This window comes from Paramormyrops kingsleyae, chromosome 6 (assembly GCF_048594095.1).
Source record: "Paramormyrops kingsleyae isolate MSU_618 chromosome 6, PKINGS_0.4, whole genome shotgun sequence".
In the NCBI taxonomy this organism is placed as follows: domain Eukaryota; kingdom Metazoa; phylum Chordata; class Actinopteri; order Osteoglossiformes; family Mormyridae; genus Paramormyrops; species Paramormyrops kingsleyae.
The window spans coordinates 7,345,265-7,366,341 of NC_132802.1; the positions used below are offsets into that span (position 1 = coordinate 7,345,265).

Consider the following 21,077-nt stretch of genomic DNA (forward strand, 5'->3'; position numbering starts at 1 on the left):
GATTTTTAAAATAGTTTTGGGTTCCCTTACAATATCGTTACGATCCCACTACACTTTCCCACTAATTGCTACGCCTATTTACTGCAACGTAATGGCATGGATAAACCTAAATAATACAGACATGTCCTATGAAGTGTGCTTTATAAGCATTAAACTATGGGGGACAATGTACACCATGTAACTTTAATAGTACGTGTTTTTATACGTATTCGTGTCCATTCACCGCCATTGACACAGTTGTTATTGAATGTGAACTGCACAGTTACAAACACTGAAATATGTAACAAACTGAATTGAAATCTGCACATAAATTGAAATATATAAAGCTAACTTTACCGAGGTGTTGGAGAAAAGGTTTAAACACGGACCAGCTTTCTGTAAAATTCCACTTGTAGTAAGTCAGGGGGCACCTCTGGCAACTACTACAAGCTTTGAAATGGGAGAAATCCATTCGTGTGGTTTACAGTAATTTTTCAAAAAAACTTATTGAATTACAGTAGACTCATGGTTGGATATTTCTGTAAAATTCCACTTGTAGTAAGTCAGGGGGCACCTCTGGCAACTACTACAACCTTTTAAGTGGGAGAAATTGGTTTAGTATGAATGTGAAATTATTGCAATTTCACAGAAGTTTGTATTAAAAAATCATATACAAGGTACGAATATTACATACATAAATACACGAGGGTTTATAAAATTGTTTTTATTGGGAATGAACAAAAAAAGTTAATTGTCATTTTAAAAACTAAAGTTGGCAGTAATCTGAAATACTAAATACACAAAGAAGAGAACTTGAATGACACCAAGCTGTACCGTGATCATTTTTTTAAATTAATATATATCTTTTAGGAATCCACGAGCAGAATGAGGTGTGTTAAATTCCTATTTTTTGTATGTATTTTTTTTCAGAAAAATTCATATAATACATTCAACCAGCATTTAATAAGACCAGACTATATTAATATTAATTACATTGAACATTTTGACAGGATCAGCACTCAGAATGTGAAGATATGGTACCAAACTCACCAGAAGTAAGTCAGCTTATTAGTAATAAATTCAGGAAAGTAACCAAAGGTCCTTTTATGTATAAGCTGATCGATTTCCATCCCCCTGGGTTCAGTGTAAAATGAGCTTCCATAAGACAGTGACTGTGGATCCTGCATTTATGTCCAGGTCTGTGTTACACGTGTAGTTACTAAAGGTTAGTAGTTCACGTTGCTCTTTTGCTAACAGGCAGCTTGTTTCTTCCTCAGGTATAAGATGACGATGTGAAATAAACCCACAGAGGAGCCGCCTGATACTTCTGACTGTTTCCCCTCCCCCTTCTCAGCATTGACTTCTTCAATAACTGCACAGTGGTTAAATAATCCTTGATTTTTCTCCAGAGTAATGTAGCATATACATCCCCTCCTGGTTTTCAGGCAGTGTCAGTCAACTCATCAGGCAACACAGGCAGCTGCCTAGGGCGCCTTCTTCTGAGGGGGTGCCGACTTAGCAACTGCAGGTCTTTGTCGAAGGTCCTGCTTAACTGACCTTTGACTCTTGGCTAATTGCACTGTTACTTTCCATATTTGCCCTGGCTGGCACCTTATTGCTCACTGCTTCCTGATTGGCTCCTACTCTGCTTTCTCAACATTGGCAACAGAAGTTCTGGTAACACAAAGAAGTCAGCTGAAGGGGAAAAGGAGCTTCTTATGGACATAAGTCCAGACACCTAGTGGTCTGTTAGAGGTCCTTCATGGTCTGTATCTGTGTGACACTGACAAACGGACATTTTGCTAGCTGTTCAGGGGTTTGTACTGGATGACCACAGAAAGGCTCTTCAAAGGAGAGACAGCATTAACTGACTTTATCCATAAATGTAACCATACATTAATGCCATATAAACTTATGTACCCTGTATAATGTAGAAACTGTATTTTTATATAATATGAATCTTTCTACAGGTGAGTTTTCCTGATTGTGTTTTGATAACAGTCTATAGATTACCAGTAATGTTATATGTTGCTGTCCTCACAAGTATGGAGAGATGGATTCAAATCTTAACTTCATATTATGCAACTTACAAGTTCTGATCGAAGTGATGTTTACAGCAATTAAATATTGCTTGACATCAGATGGGTCTGTGAATTATTATACATTTTTTTGTGATCTTGACCTCTTTCCCAAAATGCATGTCATACCCTGCATCCCTGTTTCCAGTGAGTGCTTAATTAGGCTGGATTAATCTTAGGTTGATATTCAAATGTAATTTGTCGTATAATTTATTCTTTGAGATTTTGAGCAGAGTGAGACAATAGTGGAAAAATAATTTACTGCTAACTGACCCATTTTCTAAACACTTACCCTGGTCAGGGTCACTGATAAAGCAGATTCGGAAGCAGATTCTGAAAATGATCTTACTTTTGTTTTATTCAAATTTTTACCTAAGAAAAATATATATGTGTGTGTGTTAATAATTTAAACCATCAAAGTTTTTGGTGTAGCTATTAAACTATCTGTAGCAAATTAATAATCCATCCATCTTCTGTAACAGCTTGTCCAGTGCACTGTTGTGGGGAGTCTGGAGCCAATCACAGGAAGCACAGAGCACACGGCAGTGGATGGGATGGGATGCCAGGCCATTACAGGGCACACGTTCATACACAGAATCACTCACTATGGGCTCCTTTAAGACACAAGTTCACCTCATCCAAGGTGATAATCCATAATCCATGTCTCCAATGAGACATGGATTATGGAACAGAAACTGTGTGTGCTGACTATAACCATGACGACACTTAGAGGTTGGCAAGTGGCAGATCTAGGCTTTGGCCCATATCTACATATTAATTCATCTTACTGAATAGTGAAGCACATCGGAAACAAAAATGTAGAAAAAAAAAAAAGTGGTTTAAATATCTGTAAGACATGGAAAACTCAAATCATAAGTTTGTTTTATTTTTTGCTTTGAGCCAAAATGATTTATGACTGACAGAAACAGTCTGTGTGTGCTCCCTGGGATACAAACCCATGATGTTTAGATTATTACTGTAACGCTCTGTTTATTGAGCTACAGGAGAAGCTTTTATGGCACTCCCTCCCCCACAGTACAAAAAGGTTGTGCTGTCATCTCTGGCTACATATTCCACTTTCTCCAAACTCAATGTCTACCTTGTTTTTCTGCTTCTTCTCCTTTTTATTCATTTTATTCCTCATATTGTAAAATACTTTTTCAAATATAAAGTCCTTGTTCCATCTTTCCTCTCTGGTATCACATGGATCAATTCACTGATCCAACTTATGCAAGCCAGTGCAGCTTAGATCCATCACTGTGGACATAAGGACAGTTTTTCTGTGATTCTCTGTCCTGCAGCTCCACGTCACCCAGCAGCTTGGTCTTCTGGAGATGGTGACTGAATTACTTGGACATCTGCTCCGAACTGGACTCCTCCAAGTAGGAGATGAGTGACTGCAGCCCTCTTCTCATTGGGCTGCCCTGTAAAATTGGTTGAATAGTTAATATTTCTCATACTTTGTTGAAGTCATTCTACTTAAATATTTTGCCATTGTGTCTTCTTTTCATACCTACACTCACCTAAAGGATTATTAGGAACACCTGTTCAATTTCTCATTAATGCAATTATCTAATCAACCAATCACATGGCAGTTGCTTCAATGCATTTAGGGGTGTGGTCCTGGGCAAGACAATCTCCTGAACTCCAAACTGAATGTCAAAATGGGAAAGAAAGGTGATTTAAGCAATTTTAAGCGTGGCATGGTTGTTGGTGCCAGATGGGCCGGTCTGAGTATTTCACAATCTGCTCAGTTACTGGGATTTTCACGCACAACCATTTCTAGGGTTTACAAAGAATGGCGTGCAAAGGGAAAAACATCCAGTATGCGGCAGTCCTGTGGGCGAAAATGCCTTGTTGATGCTAGAGGTCAGAGGAGAATGGGCCGACTGATTCAAGCTGATAGAAGAGCAACTTTGACTGAAATAACCACTCGTTACAACCGAGGTATGCAGCAAAGCATTTGTGAAGCCACAACATGCACAACCTTGAGGCGGATGGGCTAAAACAGCAGAAGACCCCACCGGGTACCACTCTTCTCCACTACAAATAGGAAAAAGAGGCTACAATTTGCATGAGCTCACCAAAATTGGACAGTTGAAGACTGGAAAAATGTTGCCTGGTCTGATGAGTCTCGATTTCTGTTGAGACATTCAAATGGTAGAGTCAGAATTTGGCGTAAGCAGAATGAGAACATGGATCCATCATGCCTTGTTACCCCTGTGCAGGCTGGTGGTGGTGGTGTAATGGTGTGGGGGATGTTTTCTTGGCACACTTTAGGCCCCTTAGTGCCAATTGGGCATCGTTTAAATGCCACGGCCTACCTGAGCATTGTTTCTGACCATGTCCATCCCTTTATGACCACCATGTACCCATCCTCTGATGGCTACTTCCAGCAGGATAATGCACCATGTCACAAAGCTCGAATCATTTCAAATTGGTTTCTTGAACATGACAATGAGTTCACTGTACTACAATGGCCCCCACAGTCACCAGATCTCAACCCAATAGAGCATCTTTGGGATGTGGTGGAACGGGAGCTTCGTGCCCTGGATGTGCATCCCACAAATCTCCATCAACTGCAAGATGCTATCCTATCAATATGGGCCAACATTTCTAAAGAATGCTTTCAGCACCTTGTTGAATCAATGGCACGTAGAATTAAGGCAGTTCTGAAGGCGAAAGGGGGTCAAACACCGTATTAGTATGGTGTTCCTAATAATGGGTTTCTGAAGCGACTTAAGTGCGTAGCGCACTGAGATAATACATATTTTGTAAAGGTCTGCGACGCCAAGAGCGAAAGCCCCCGGATATTTATTGGAACTTGGTATCTGAAGAGGTGAACAAGAAACACGCTACAACTATGTTATCGTTTGTGTTAGTTGTGTTTGGGGTTGCACTGTAGCCTATGTTAACAGCCGTTATACAACTTAGCGTACAACTTCTGCCAATAGAGTGAGGACAACAACGATGGAAGATGCAACTCCAGCTCCCCCTACAGATGTAATATGAAAATTACATGGGCTTGCGGGTCCTGTTCAGAATGTGCGTGCTTTGTCTCGATAAACTAGGATATGATTTCTGTTTTGGGGGGGGGTTTACGGGGTTTTTTTTGGAGGTGTGGTCCTAAACTTTTGATCAGCTGTTTCAGTTTAAGCGTTGTTTTCAATGCATGCTCAAAAAAATGTTTTGTCTCACTCCCATTTCTTCTTGTTGCATGTTGAAGCTCTACTTGGAACCTTGTTAAGATCCAACCATGTAAAATATGATTTTTTGCCATTTTTCAAGTGGTCTTAAACTTTTAATCGGGACTGTACATGTAGTTCAGGTATATCCTAGTTTATCGAGACAAAGCACGCACATTCTGAACAGGACCCGCAAGCCCATGTAATTTTCATATTACATCTGTAGGGGGAGCTGGAGTTGCATCTTCCATCGTTGTTGTCCTCACTCTATTGGCAGAAGTTGCACGCTAAGTTGTATAACGGCTGTTAACATAGGCTACAGTGCAACCCCAAACACAACTAACACAAACGATAACATAGTTGTAGCGTGTTTCTTGTTCACCTCTTCAGATACCAAGTTCCAATAAATATCCGGGGGCTTTCGCTCTTGGCGTCGCAGACCTTTACAAAATATGTATTATCTCAGTGCGCTACGCACTTAAGTCGCTTCAGAAACCGCAGCGCGTATATAACATTCAGCCCGCAGAGCTGAGTGACGCAAAAGGCACGCATGTTTGATGTTCTTCACTATTGGCATGTCCGTTAAACCCTTTTGCCGTGTCCGTGGCATGTTTCCAGTTGCTAAAACCCAAAGTTGTCAACGAGTTGGTTTGCTCCCGCTCACCCAATTGACCAATCAAGTGCCTGGATTTGAAAATCTAGTCTAAAACGTACCGACACGTATGTAAAATGTAGAATTAATTTTTTAAGCTAACTATAGTGGTCTAACTTATATATTAGTCTTTTTAAATGATTTTTTAAATTATTTTTTTGATAAGGTCAATAAGAGCTTATTTTAACAGAGGGGGCGGCATTATCCCTCTGAGGGGGCGACGCCCCCTTACGTCCCCCCGTGGCGCCGGGTCTGGTGACGCCCTCTTGTCTTCTAGCGTCTATAGATGCTCCTTTCCGTTGTAGCGTTTGTGGTTCCGATTTTTTCCTTGTTTATTGATCCCTTGTCAGTCCTCCCTTAGTATCAGTTACACTCTTTGATATCTTTGCTTTGTTTTTTTCCACGTCTGTAGCTATGCAGCACTGATCTGGTGGCTGTCCAGCACCTCAAAGATCAAATGACAAAATGAACGTGGTTTCTGTAGACAGAAGATCGAGATGGCAGAGTACCCATATCACAGCTTAGGTGCTTTGTGTGAGGATGCGGTAACATAATACATAGGAAAATTGTATTTCAATACAAAATACTGTAAACACGCATATTATCATGAAGATTATCGGGAAGACCGAAGACTAACAAAATGACACATTATTGACAGAATTCAACGAAACCATCCAGTCAAAATCACGTACGAGTTTATTTGATCGGTAACATTTTTTCCCCTAAAATTAACAAACTGAAAACAAATTTTAATTTCAGGCTGACACTGCATTCATCATATTACAGCTGAAACAGGACAATAACATCAGTTTTGCAATTTTGACATATAAAAACACAGCCAGAAAAATGTACAATGATTTTTAAAATGTTACAAAAAAACATTTAAAAATTGAGAGATGGCCAACATTTCTACTGTGCCTAATATTAACTGTGTTAGCTGCAGACCTGTGTATAATTACAGGTTTGGTGTGTAAAAGCAGTTCTCTGTGTAGGCCTAAATCACTAATATCTTTAGTAATATCTTTTAACATGATAAAAAATGCAAAATCCAAACATGGGCATTCAGTATGGTACAAAAATATTCCTAGACCCAAAATTCTACTATATGCAATGTTATATACAGTTAATGGAATTATTGATTACTGTCAACCTCCCAAGATATGCGCACGAAAAAAAAAAACAGACCAGGATAAACAGAAGATGGATGGATGTTGTAGAGTCATTTGTAAGATTTACCATTTAATGCTTAACATGTTACTGTAAATGAGTCTCTGGCCCTTCACATGGGGGGACAATTTTAGGGGCCGTGCTGCAGATACCACATATCATACAATCAGTGTTGGGGGTAACGCGTTACAAGTAACGTGCGTTACGTAATAATATTACTTTTCTTACGTAACGAGTAATATAACGCATTACTTTATAAATTTACACATTAATATTTGAGTTACTTTTCTATTTTAATTAATTTGCTTAAAAAAATATTTAATTAAAACGAACGTAGTCACGTAGAATCACGCACTCAGTGCTGCTTTGAAAATGCATTCCGAGCTGACCACGCCCACCCTACGGCAATCATTGCGTTAAGGCGGGGATTGGCGGAAGCGCGTTACGTTTAGATCGTTTGAAACATGGCGGCTGGAGATCTGATAAGATCATTGGATTCATTGGCAGATGAAGTGGAGCGTGAACAGAGAAATAATGTTTTTGAAGCATCATAGAAACACATAGGCTGACTTGAATAATCTGATAAAAATTGAACTAAGGAATTCAGATCACTTGAGTAAATAAGAAATTTCACAGAGGCATGATTGCCGTAGGGTGGGCGTGGTCAGCTCGGAATGCATTTTCAAAGCCGCATTGAATTTTGCTACAAATATCCCACGGCGTCAGGATGAAAACTAATTTTTGTTTGAGGACACTTAGTAGAAAACTCAAGAGTTTTGGTCTATTGCAATCAGCTTATACATTTGTTTAGGCTATGTCAAGAAATTTTTCAAATTATAGCTGAAAGATTTATGTTTAATTGGGGATGTTGTTTGTTCTGTAGTACAATTTCATTGTTCTCTAAAAAGTTATTAAACATTTTAAATGTTTAAGATATGTCTTTTGCCCTAATATAACTTATTTCACAATGGCAATTATCTAGCCTATATTGCACTCTTTATGATCTCATTGGACAGTGAATTTACTTTATGTAGGCCATAGCCTACCAAAACAAAAATAAAAATTTAACACATTCTGAGAATATTATATAATTCTATATTATTATTCTATATATGTGTGCTGGGGGTTGAGGGTTTTGCTCAAGGACCTGCAGATGTGCGGAGGTGAGGTTATAAAGGCTGTTGTTGAATGCTGAATTTCTTAGTCAAAAAAACACGTCTAACGCCTGAACAACATAAAGCTTTAGCCAGGTAAGAAATAAGTAACGCAAAAGTAACTCAAAAGTAATATAACGCATTACTTTCCATAAAAAGTAACTAAGTAATGCAATTAGTTACTTTTTGGGGGGAGTAACTCAGTATTGTAATATATTACATTTAAAAGTAACTTTCCCCAACACTGCATACAATATCCATAAAACATGAACCAGGCCATTCTGTAAAGCAAACTATGAGTTATGTATAAATCTACCCACCATATCAACTTCTGTTCTTATCTGGCCTGTATTGGCTATCTACAGTCCTATCCATCCCCAGTGTAGGTGCCTTGATCAGGCAGATGTAGTCACGTATTGTCTTTTAGCCAACACTTTAATCCAGAGTATTCATTTTCATAGAATAATCCTAGTTAAGTACTTTGCTCTACAGTGCCTGACAAAAGTCTTGTCACTTAACCAAGTTGTAGGAACAACAAATAATAACTTGACCTGTAGTTAATCAGTTGGAATCAGAAATGGCTTATAAGAAAGGCAAAGCCCTCTAGATTATGCTTATTATACCAAAATAAAGTTTTTCATCATTCATTGAGTTTTGTCATGTAATTAGGACAGAAAGGTCAACTTTTGCCTGGAGAAAAGTCTTGTCATATACAAAAATAATGTAGAAATTATACATATACTTTATTTAGAATACACAAACATGCTACAATAACATCAGAATATAAAGTCATGGTGCCTTGGAAGAAAGAATTAATAACATGTATGACTTCCATGAGCTTGGAGGACCGCATCCATACGTCTTGGCAATGACTGAAATAACTTGTTGATGAAGTCATCTGGAATGGCAAAGAAAGCAGTCTTGCAGGACTCCCAGAGTTGGTCTAGATTCTTTGGTTTCGTCTTCCAAGCCTCCTCCTTCATCCTACCCCAGACATGCTCAATAATGTTCATGTCTGGTGACGGGGCTGGCCAATCCTGGAGCACCTTGATCCTCGTCAGTTTCAGGAACTTCAATGTGGAGGCTGAAGTATGACAAGGAGCGCCATCCTGCTGCAGAATTTGCCCCCTCTTATGGTTTGGAATGTAATGGGCAGCAAAAATGTCTTGATACTTCAGGCTGTTGATGCTGCCATCCATTCTGCAGATCTCTCGAACACCCCCATACTGGATGTAACCCCAAACCATGATTTTTCCTCCACCAAACTTGACTGTTTTCTGGGTGAATCTTGGGTCCATACGGGTTCCAACAGGTCTCCTGCAGTATTTGCAGCATTTGGTATGCAGTTCAATGGATGATTCGTCAGAAAAATCAACCTTCTGCCACTTTGCCACTGTCCATCCTTGCTGCAAGCTGTGGGCCTTGGCAAATTCAACACGCTTTTTTTGTTGTGTTCTCATTCATGCTGGTTTCTGTGCACTAATTCGGCCATGGAGACCACTGCGTGCGAGAATTCGAGAAACTGTTCTTGTAGACACAGCGGTTTCAGGTGACCAGTTCTGATGTCGCTCTGCTGCAGTTGAAAAAGGGTTGGCCCTGGACTTTCGAAGCAACAAATGGTCCTCTCGAAGAGTTGTCTTATGTGGTCTGCCTGACCTGGGCTTGTCATGAACATCACCAGTTTCTTCATATCTTTTTTTTAATCCTCTCCACTTGATGTTTGGATACATTAATGACAATCCTGTCTGACACCTCAGCAGACTTGGTCTGTGGTTGAATCTTTGGCATGTTGTTAGAAGTCAGGTTGCACTTCAAGTGAAGGTCTGGTTTGCTGGGGATCTTTTTATACACACCTGGGATTATGTTAATTACAGTATTTTCACAGGTGAACCTCAAATCTGTGATTGGTTGAATCATTAAAAGACATGACAAGACTTTTGTCCTTGCAAAAACAGGTGTTATGGACTTTAACAAGCTGTGAACATCAGGACACTGTCTGTGTTCTTTCGCAAAGGCATTGGTTTGTATAGCATGGGGCATGATTAGCTTCTTGTTAGGCTTTTCCCTGTAATGGAATGAGAGCAATTAGGAACGCTTAATGAACAATTAGAGAGAGACAAGGCTGGAATGACACCGGGATGAAATAAAGTTTTATGCGAGTGGTGCAAGGCAACAAAGGGCAGAGAATGGGGAAAAATGTTTTCATTGAGACTGCAGTTTCAGCAGGCTTTATAACAAAAATAGTAACACTTTACTTGACGAGGCAGAAGTAATATAGTATTATGGTATTACTTAAGTATTAATTAACCACAACCTAAGACGTAGTTACATGCTGATCTCATGTTTATTCATCATGAATAAATCATGATACATCTTTTAACCCCAGCAGTTATTATATTTCTTAATATATCTGTTAATTCTGGGAGATTTTGTGAACTACTGAAGGAACAAGTAATGAATAACACAAGTGAAATACTAATATCATGTTTGTTCATCAAACATGATGCATCTTTTATCTCAAGGAGTGACTATATTTGTTCATGATTTGTACTTCAGTAGTAACTGAGTTATTACTAAATATTTGTGCCCCGTCAATTAAAGCATTAGCCAAAAGTCTAAAAATCTGCACCTAAGTGAATTGGTGTTTCTAAATTGCCATTTAATGATGTGTGCCATGTGAGGGACTGGCATTATGCCAGGTGTGCCTCCTGGGATAGTATAGGATTGTAGTTGATGCAATTGTCACACTTGTTAGTTTTTATATTTGGTGAACCAATATATGTAATGTAAACAAACTAGTTGAGCCAAATTAAATATAACATACACTGTATGGCAAAAGTATTTTTTTTGCAACATATTCATATTTTAAATTTGCATAATTTTGACAGGAGATATTTTTATGGAGAGCAAAATATTTTAAGTTAAAGTTTATTTCGGAATAATATTGTATCCTGTCTGTTTCGATTCATATTTATGTTCAAAAAACGTTTAGTTTTAGTCTGTTCAATAAATGTTTATCCTGTTCGGCCCGCAACCTAAAGTGTGCTTTGAGTTTTGGCCCCCCCGTGTGATTGAGTATGACACCCCTGCTCTACAGTAACAGTTGCAAGAATTCTAAAGATCAGAAACTAGTGTATCCTACTGTCATTACATTAGTGATTAATTTCAGAAGTAGTAAGAAAATAATTATTTTCAGTCATTATTACACAAATAACTAGTCAAGCACACTTATCAAAAGAGTTAATATATCACAAAAGCATTCATTAATTTGTGGAAACTATGCAATGTAACACCCAGTAACCCAGACCAGGATAAGTGGCTGGAAGACGGATAGATAGAAGGTAAAAACTTCATTAATGCTAATGTTTGTAATTCATGGATCCATACAACACAATGGCCAGCTTTAATCTAAAGCATGTTTTGTGGATGTAATGAATGTAAGTTGTAAACATGTATAAATTTAATATAAAAATGTAAAGACTTAAAACACTAACAATTCATAAAAAAAATCACATACTTTTTGAAGAAAAAATCCTCACGTAGCTTCATTGTTGTCACTAAAAACAAAATGCAACATTTTAATTTGCTAGAAAAAATATGATCGTGATGAAAATGACATTTTTTGTAATTGTTGAAAGGAAATTAGTGAAGAATACCAGGATCTCGTTCTGCCTGTCTTTCGCTTTCTGTCTGATTCTTGTACTGGATGCTGGTCAAAGGGATAGAATATTACTTTCTAGACAAATAAATCTGAAGAAATATAACTGATAAAAACAGGATCTTTAAGAACAAAATCAGAAATGCCTTTCATCAGTACTAATAACTACTAACAGTATTATTGTATTTAAAAAAATCATAGCAGCAATTCAACAAAGAAAATAACTTACCTTCAATATTAAATTATCTGTAATTTACAACAGAAAAAAACAATACCCACATCACTTGAACTGCTATTAAAATAGAAAAAATTTAACAAATGTACAAAGTAGAAAACATTGCAAAGCTACTTCTGAAAACTCAGAAAGACATTGACTGACCTTTTGCATAAAGTAACAGAAATAATCCAATTAAAGCAATCAGAAATAATGTGATGGCAAAATACAGAGAAATTCTGTATCTTTCGGGTGATTTTTGGCAAACAACGTCTTTCTGTTTGCTTCCATCTTCAATCTTCTCCTCATCATCATTACAGCTGAAAATGAACAAAATTATTTAAATGACTGGCAAACATATGAAACACTGCACATTCATGACTGTTACTTCATGAAACAAGTGAGCAGAAAGCAGAGACTGACAGGTATAACACTCCACTAAATTACAAAATCTCTCACATTTAAGAAAGGCTTACTCACCTTGTCCATGGTGTACAATTTACACCCTGTGTTGAGTAAGAGCCGGATGGACAATCCTCACACTCCACATCTCTCGTCTTTGATCCTTCAGAAGTGAGTAATTGTTAATGAGCAAAACTCATCATCAGCCAGCAATAGCAGCTCCTATGTGTTTTGTTTCTTTCTGTTGTTTTATTAACTTGGGTGTGTTGCTTTAAGTCTGCACAACTTTAAAAGTTTCAACATGAAATTCAGCAGGAATGTTATCTAAGTTTTCGGAATATTTTCAACTATAAACTGCAGAAAGAGTAAGGAAGGCTTGCTGTTCTCCTGCACAAGGTAACAGCTGCTGGCCCGGTTTCTATTGTCTATCTATGCAACACAGCTACCAATCTATCAACAGCTGCCTATAGAGCTGACAGTGCTAACAAGGTAAAGGAGCTGTCCAGCTTGTCTGGCTTCTAAACAAAAACTAATCCAGAATTTAAAAAAATAAAAATCCCCCCCGATTTACATTCTGGAATGGCCCTAACCCTAGTGTGACGTTTAATGTAGGTCAGCTTTTCTAGTTAATCAGTATAGTTTTCTTGGCAACAGTTAAAGCAGTGAGCATGGGTTTTCAATTTTGGATTGGTCGGTTAATTATCGAAAGATCTCCAAGTAAACAGAGGGTTGGAGATAGTGGAATACTACAGTTCTATACAAGAAAATCTCTGTTAATGACTTCTTGCCCAAAATGCTGAACAGGAGGGCAGAAGCAGGGTCATAATAGTCATCTTGGGTAATAGACATGCAGTGTACACATATGTACAGAAAATGAATGGATTTTAGTTCAGTCTTTAATTGGAGGTACTGAAGGAGTGCTTCTATCCTGATGTCGTACTTCTTGACTAAATATTGAAAAGTAATGAAGGTGTCATTCTGGAAAAGGTGTTGGAGGTGTGTGACGCCGCTTTGTATCTGTCATATCCCGCTCCGTACGATCCCGATGTGTGCCACGCCCCCCTCATTACCTCGTGTTCAGCCCTGATGGTTCTCACCTGTTGCCTGTTCCGTTTACCTAGTCCTGTGTATATCAGTCCGCGTCTCCCCTTGTCTGCCAGATCCGGCATTGTATTGTCGTGCATTGTCCGTGGATGTCCCTACTCGTCTGTTCTGAGAGCAATAAACCTCGTTTTCCCGAAGTTTTGACTGCTCTCTCCTGCTTCCCTGCACCGCTCGTCCGCTGAGCGTGACAGAATGCCGGATCTCCCAGACAACACGACGCGGGAGACCGAGCACCACCGGCTCGGTCTCCTGCAAGACTTCGTGTTTTGGCGCTCCCAACCAACAGTACTGGAGGATCCTGTAGCCCTGGAGCTGGCCACCCGGGGCGCGGACCTCCTCGCGGAAGAGCGCCCGCCAGGACAGCAGTACCCGCTCGAGCGGGCACGCAAGCTCCTATGCCGTCTCAGCAAGCGCCTCGCACGGCTGAGAGGCGAACGCGTCGCCCGGAGCCAGGACGAAGCGTTCGCGGTGGCTCCGCTTTCGCCTGCCAGCGGCAAGAAGCGGCGGAACAGAGTGCAGCAGGAGGAGGCTCCGTCGCTCTTCCTGGGGGCTTGCACTCTGCTCCCCGCCTGGGAGTTAGCCAGGGAGCATGATGGCTCACCGCTGCCCTGGGATGACTTCGCCGCTACCCGCCTGCTCGGCGTCCCTGGTGAGCTGCCGCCACCGCGGGAGGCATATCCGTACCGGCCGGAACGCCTGCACGGAAAAGGGATCAGCCCGGTGAGAGACGCGATTCCCCGGGTCTCTAGAGCCGGTTTGCCCGCGGCTGCACTGCCGGCTGCAGCTGCCGCCGCTCTGCCCGCGGCACCGCCTGTCCTGCCTGTCCTGCCTGTCTTGCCTGACCCGCCTGTCCTGCCTGACCCGCCTGTCCCATCTGACCCGCCTGTCCTGCCTGCAGCGCCCCCTGCTGGTCGCGTGCTGGCGGCGCCCGCTGAGGCGCCCCCTGCTGACCTGGCGCCCGCCGAGGCGCCCCCTGCTGGCCGCGTGATGGCGGCGCCCGCCGAGGCGCCCCCTGCTGGCCGCGTGATGGCGGCGCCCGCCGAGGCGCCCCCTGCTGGCCGCACGATGGAGGCACCCGTCCTGCCGGCACCGGAACTGCCCGTCTCGCCTGTCCTGTCCGGCCAGCCCTGCTCGCCGGTTCTGCCCGTCTCGCCTGTCCTGTCCGGCCAGCCCTGCTCGTCTGTCCAGCCGGCCCAGCCCTGCTCGCCTGTCCAGCCGGCCCAGCCCTGCTCGCCTGTCCAGCCGGCCCCGCCCGCGGCCCCGCCTGAGGCCGCCGCTCTGCCCGCGGCCCCGCCTGAGGCCGCCGCTCTGCCCGCGGCCCCGCCTGAGGCCGCCGCTACGCCCGCGGCTCTGGCTGTCCTGCCCGCGGCTTTGACTGTCCCGCCTGCGGCCACGCCCGCGGCTCTGACTGCCCTGCCTGTTGCCTCTGTGAAGGCCTTGACTCCCTCACCCTTACCCCGGCAAAGCCGACGCCCCTTAGGACCCCGCCTGTCAGTGTCCCGAAAGGGACGGGGCCATAGGCGTGGGGCCCGGTTCCCGCCCGCCCTGCCCCCTGGCTCGCCCTCGCTCGCCTTGGCTGGGGCTCCGGGGCCGCCTGCGGGTCCTCCGGCTCGGGGTCGGCGGTCGCCGTCGGGTCCTCCCCTGGATCCTCGGTGCCGGTCCTCGGTCCCTCCTCCGGCTCCATGTCGGTCGCCTCCAGGCCCCCCTGCTCCGGCGGTGCGTCGGACGGCGCCTTCGCCGGCTCCGGCTGCGCCTCCGCCTGCCGCGGCTTCCCCCTCCTGCCCGCCTGCACTGGTGTTCCCTCCTGCTCCCTCCGTGTCCCCTCCGTCACTCCCTCGTCCCGTTCCCTTGGCCCCTGGGTGGTCCCCTTCAGCTCCCTTCTTCCTCCCGCCTGCGGCCCCTCCGGCCGCTGCCCGTCGCCCGCTTGGGCTCCCTCGTGCTCCCCTTGTTCCTCCTCCCTTTCCGTTAGTCCCGCCTGTCTCTGTTCCTCGTCCCTCTCTGTCTCCTCCGTTCACTCCTGGCCCTTTTGTTCCGCCTTTCTCCCCTCCTTCTGTGTCTCCCTTCCTGGTTTGTCTGTCCGCCTTCCCTGTTCTGTGTCGTCTCTTGTCTTTCGTCTCGTCCCTGTTCTTGTTCTGTGTCTCCGTTCTGTTCCCTGGTTTTGGTTGACGTTCTGCTTTGTTTTCCAGGTCCTGTTTTCCCGGTTCGTCTCGTCCGTCGCCTCTCCTCTGGCGCGCCCGGTGTGCGCGCCTTTGGGGGGGGGTTCTGTCATATCCCGCTCCGTACGATCCCGATGTGTGCCACGCCCCCCTCATTACCTCGTGTTCAGCCCTGATGGTTCTCACCTGTTGCCTGTTCCGTTTACCTAGTCCTGTGTATATCAGTCCGCGTCTCCCCTTGTCTGCCAGATCCGGCATTGTATTGTCGTGCATTGTCCGTGGATGTCCCTACTCGTCTGTTCTGAGAGCAATAAACCTCGTTTTCCCGAAGTTTTGACTGCTCTCTCCTGCTTCCCTGCACCGCTCGTCCGCTGAGCGTGACAGTATCCATGTGTTAAACTGTTTTTTTGTTGAATATAAAGTCCAGGTTATGCCATACTGGAGTGTATTTACAGGGTCTCAGTGTATGTTAGAAGTTTTTGCTGATTTTCAACCAGGCAGTCAAACTTGTCGCAATTATGATGTTATTGAAGCAGCTGTGGTTTTATAGTAGTACTATGGAATGGAAGATCGGAGGCTGAAATTTCTTTACATTCTGTTTGTTCTATTTCTAGCCATGAGCTGTTCTGATAGTTTGGGTGAATCCAATTGCAGATATACCTTAGTGGATTTGCCAAATAACAATTTTGAAAATCCTTCTTGAATTTTATGTTTCTGTAACATGACCAGTTCGATTCGGGGGTGTTTTATTTTTCCAGTAGAATTTGCATATTATGGAATTTAGTGACTTGAACCATTTAGTGGTAGGCTGGGTCGGCATTCATTGTGAAAAGGTAATTGATTTTTGGTAATGTATTCATTTTTATAATTGCTGTTCTGACAATTAATGAAAGCGGTAAGTTTATCCAGCGGTTTAAGTCATTTTTATTGTTGTTATTAATGGAGTAAAATTTAGGTGAAACAACTGCCAGTTTCATGGAAATAATTATACCCAGGTACTTAATGTGACTAGTGGGAATGGAGAAAAGTTGGTTTTCAGCTGCGTGTTTCCAGTATTCACCACACATGGGGAGAATTGTTCATTTATGGTACAGTTTAATTTTCTAATTTAGCTGTCTTTCAATGCCCACTCGATCCTGGACAGGGTTAATATGAAGCTGAATCTCTTTGTTGGAGCCAATTTACAATTTACAAGTTTTACTTGTGCCTTGTGTACTTAAGCTGTGGTTGAAACTCAAATGTTGGAACCAAGTAAGAAACGTTTTTCAACCATGATATTTAGACTTGTATTTATGCTTTGTGACAAGTTATACCTAACCTCCAAAGAACATTTACATGTATTTGTTATAAATGATGCCATAACATATAAAGTGAGAGTAGGCAAATAGCATAATACTAAAATACAGTCATCGAGGAGTCACCCAGGCATAACAACCATCCCCAGACATTACCAGCTCCAGTGCACTGGCAGGGTGGAGTGTCGTACAATTAATGACCCCTCCTCCATTTGCTACTTCCTCACTCCCCACCCACCTGCCATATTACACCTATGACACTGAACTAAACTGCACTCTATTCATACATTATTTGTATATCCACATTTATTGTGTACTGTAATTCTCAGTAGCATTATTGGATAATTAATGAGAATGCATTATCCAATAATGCTACTGAGAGTTACAGTGTACCTTTGTCATTTCTGAACCTGTCAAATATATATATATATATATATATATATATATATATATATATATAAAAACCCTGGGCCAGCAGTGTTGAGTGCTTTTGCTTGTTTAGGTAATGCAAGAAATTTTAGAATGTAAGGGATTAAGGGGGAATGTAACATTCTTACCTGGTGTTTCAATCTTCTGACCAGGGAGACAAGACTTGTGTTTTAATGCGAAGCTGCATTCATTATCTCCTGAAAATGCTCCACAATAAAATCCATCCAGAACATCACAGACTGTGTTGCTAATTGTGGTACATTTTCTGAAGACATAAAGCCCTTGCCCTGAAAAAGCAGATCACAGGTAAAACAATATTATTTTACTTTAATCTAGTTGAAATAAAAATTATTATACTGAGGAAAATTCATCTCACCTGAATCACAAATTTTGCACTGAGAGCAGCGTTTCAGACCATTAGGTTCATCCATATATGTTTGGTCAACACAAGGTCTGCATGTTGTGCTTGAATCCGATGTGCAGTCTTTCAAGACAATCATACCTTATATTAAGAAAACAAAAGTTTTATTAATAAATCTAATTTATGAAATTACAAATTAATTAAAATTTCAACGTCACTTTGAAACAGCATCAAAAATTCATCAAACTTGCAGCTTACTTCAAATGGCCAGCTAAAACATTTGTTTTGTTCGTTTGATAAAGAAATTAAGTCTATAAGTAAAACTACCTATTCCACACATGGGACAGCATTCAGCATCGTGACTTTCGTATTCTGCGGGGCCACATTTTTGTCCAGAAGCCATCAGAGACAACAAGACAAAGGTCCTGTAAACACAGTAACAATGAAGTACATAGCGTTACATCTGCAAGACAATATAAAGGGATATACTGTTTTTTTAACCACTGGGTGCTATGGCGATGCCCTGCTGATTCTGATTCATATCGGTCCTTTGTGAATTGTTGCTCAGTGGTTTCGTAGATCAGATTAGGCATAATCTTACGTCACTTCATGCCCCCCCCCCCCCCATTTTATATTTATTTACTACAGTGTTATCACAACGCAGAAGCGGATGAAGTGCTCCTGCACCGCTGCATGAAGATGGAACGGTAGATGGAATAATTTTTACTTCATGAAGGTAATATATTTACACTGTGGAAAATAAATGAGACATTTTAATCAAAATAATTATTTGAAAGGAGAAAATTGTTTCCTTTATTTGTTGCCAGCTAGCAGCACAAACATGTAAGTTAATAAAAGCGACAGTCAGGTTCACGGCCGCTAAAAAAACACACACACACATTACACAGTAAACATGACACGGTTACGGTGTCTCATATTTACAACAAAAATCCATGAATAAACACATGAATTACTGTATTTACAGATATGCGCAGTGCAATGCAGTGCATGTCGGTAAAGTGCATAATTAATTGGTCCTGTCGACCAGCCCCTGCGCCGTCACAATATTTAACGCTACGTGTACGCGTATTTATTAGCATCAGTTTTGAATTTATTTTATTAGCAATAAAAACATGTATTGACAATCAGCTGCCAGTGTTGCTAGACTATTTTCACAGGACAGTAAGCACTGATGTTAGAGGGATTCGCAGCTATTCGACGGGCGCTCATGGACAACATAATGAACCGAATATTAAATATCTACACTACAGTCTCTAAAACTGAAACAGCGTCGACTGAAGATACTGGTCTGCTAATCAGCTACAAAGAGGTCCGAGTTGGAAGGGAACCGAAACGAGCATTACACCACTTATTTTGTATTTTCCGAAATATCTGATGAAAACATCGACACGAAGGTTTTTATATAGCAAACGAACTTATCACAATGTCGGCAGGGAAGTTATGTTGATGTTATCATTATTTTAGTGACGGAGAATACACCCATTCGACGTAATTATAACACTGGTACTGTTTTTTTCCCTGTAAGTCGAATTTCACGATGTTTTTTTGTTTAAAAAAAGCCCAGTTTTATTCCCAGTTTGAACTCACCCAGGTACAATACATAACGTAATCCAGGCCATTTCGAAGAAGGAATTTTAGAAATTTACCCGTTTCCGGAAATAAGGCGTCTGTAAGCCGCTTGGGTAAGTCCCTGTGAAAAAAAAAATAAAAACTGAATTCTAGTGGATACAATATCATGTTTCAGATGTATTTGTCAAATTATTTTATGAGGGAAAAGAACCCCATCTAGAATAAGTGTTGATTAAAATAATATTGCACTGATGTTTTTTCTATTTCTGTACTGGCTTTACGTAGGTCAGCTATGAATTTTCCCCACCCTGCTTGTTTTGCAAGATCGTACTTGCGGTTTTAGTTAGAACGGTTTGCTCAAAAAAACTTGAGATGCAAGGAATCATGAGATTCATTCGTACGCGGCTCTTGATAGGATGTTACTGGTGTATCCGTAGATTATATGGATATATCCTTGATATTTGTAGTGGGACAAGAACAACATCCATCGCTGGCTGCGTTCGGTTCTAAAAAGGATGTAGACTTCCCTCCTTTTTTAAAAAAGCTTTTTTTTAATAGTTAAAGCGTGTGACAGTACAGTGGATCGTCAGAAATTACATCAAGCTTTGAGATAGGTTAAAATCATTACAAAGGGACAAGGTCTTGACTGCTTTAGAAGTTTCACAGGATGTAGTCATATATAACAATATGATTTCTTAAACAGTGTGTATGTGGAATTTAAACGTGATTAAAAGCAGGTTGACAATATAACTTTTGTTTGGGCTTAAATTACTGGTCTTGGGGACTGCCAGGAAACATCCGCAGATTTTAATATGAAGTTAGGATCTAGGATTTTGTTTATAAGGTTACTGAGGTCTATCCAAAACAAATAGGAATATTTACATTCCCATGATAGATGAACTATTGTTTCTTCACAGTTACGACCAAAGGAACATGTGGTATTGATATCCTTCTTAAATCGAACAATAGTACAATTAACTGGGTAACAATGATGAAGAATCACATGTATTTCAATGGTGAAATATTTTATATGATTGTCACACCAGACATATGCAAATGTAAAAATATAAATAATTAGAAAATCAAAGCAACCATAATTAAGACCAAAGTAAATTAATGTATTTGGTGAAAATATAAAAATGGGCTCAAAATGCGATGTTCCTCCTTGTAAAAACCAATGGTGAGAGGCAACAGGAATAGAAAGGGCGCTTTTCCACCGCACCAGGTACCGTACTTTCGGTACTTCCACAAAGTACAAAAAGTATGGTACTTTTTTTGTGTCGGTTTTCCGCTTGCGTAAAAACTGGTACCGGCGCCAAATGACATAATCAGTGACCGCCCCTGACTGACATCATTGGAGTGGAGGAGTCTCTGCTTGCTTGCGCCAGGCGGATTGCAGTGGATTGAATACAAAGATTTCTGATCCTAAGATTGGAAGTCACAGTGAAAGTTGGTGGTGAGTCGATTGGGGAGTGGTGTGGGAGGCATCGGCCGACGGCCTGTATAGGTCCGGTAGCGGTGTTTCCCCGCAACTTCTGCATCGGCCACGTTATATCAATTTTAGCAAGATGGCGGGGAAGAGAACGGATGGTATGGAATATATTGAGCAAGAGGGGACTGGTAGTGATGCGGGGAGAGAAAGTGATTGGGAAG

General features: G+C 41.6%; 1 protein-coding gene across 2 annotated transcripts; it reads right to left on the bottom strand.

Moving 5' to 3' along the window:
• Nucleotides 1-2,922: 2,922 nt before the first annotated feature.
• On the bottom strand, nt 2,923-19,538 carry LOC111859110 (tumor necrosis factor receptor superfamily member 14-like). Of its 2 annotated transcripts, none has more exons than XM_072713543.1 (10): nt 19,443-19,538; nt 18,162-18,259; nt 17,850-17,975; nt 17,602-17,760; nt 12,568-12,652; nt 12,253-12,407; nt 12,103-12,119; nt 11,872-11,924; nt 11,733-11,772; nt 2,923-3,481 (listed from the first exon to the last, which is right to left on the bottom strand). In XM_072713543.1, exons 1-9 carry the CDS (start codon nt 19,472-19,474, stop codon nt 11,751-11,753), a joined length of 747 nt encoding a protein of 248 aa, XP_072569644.1. In that variant the 5' UTR covers nt 19,475-19,538; the 3' UTR covers nt 2,923-3,481; nt 11,733-11,750. The 2 variants fall into 2 exon arrangements, with proteins under 2 accessions (XP_072569644.1, XP_072569643.1); XM_072713542.1 differs by lacking the exon at nt 2,923-3,481 and adding an exon at nt 6,573-10,280.
• Nucleotides 19,539-21,077: the final 1,539 nt, after the last annotated feature.

Excerpts from the sequence above, each read along its gene's own strand:
- LOC111859110 (XM_072713543.1), bottom strand. The coding sequence starts at position 19,474 with ATGGCCTGGATTACGTTATGTATTGTACCTGG. Across the intron at positions 17,976-18,161 it reads CTGTCCCATGTGTGGAATAG|GTATGATTGTCTTGAAAGAC; the intron begins GTAGTTTTACTT and ends TCTTAATATAAG. Across the intron at positions 12,653-17,601 it reads TCAGAAGATTGAAACACCAG|GATCAAAGACGAGAGATGTG; the intron begins GTAAGAATGTTA and ends TCACTTCTGAAG.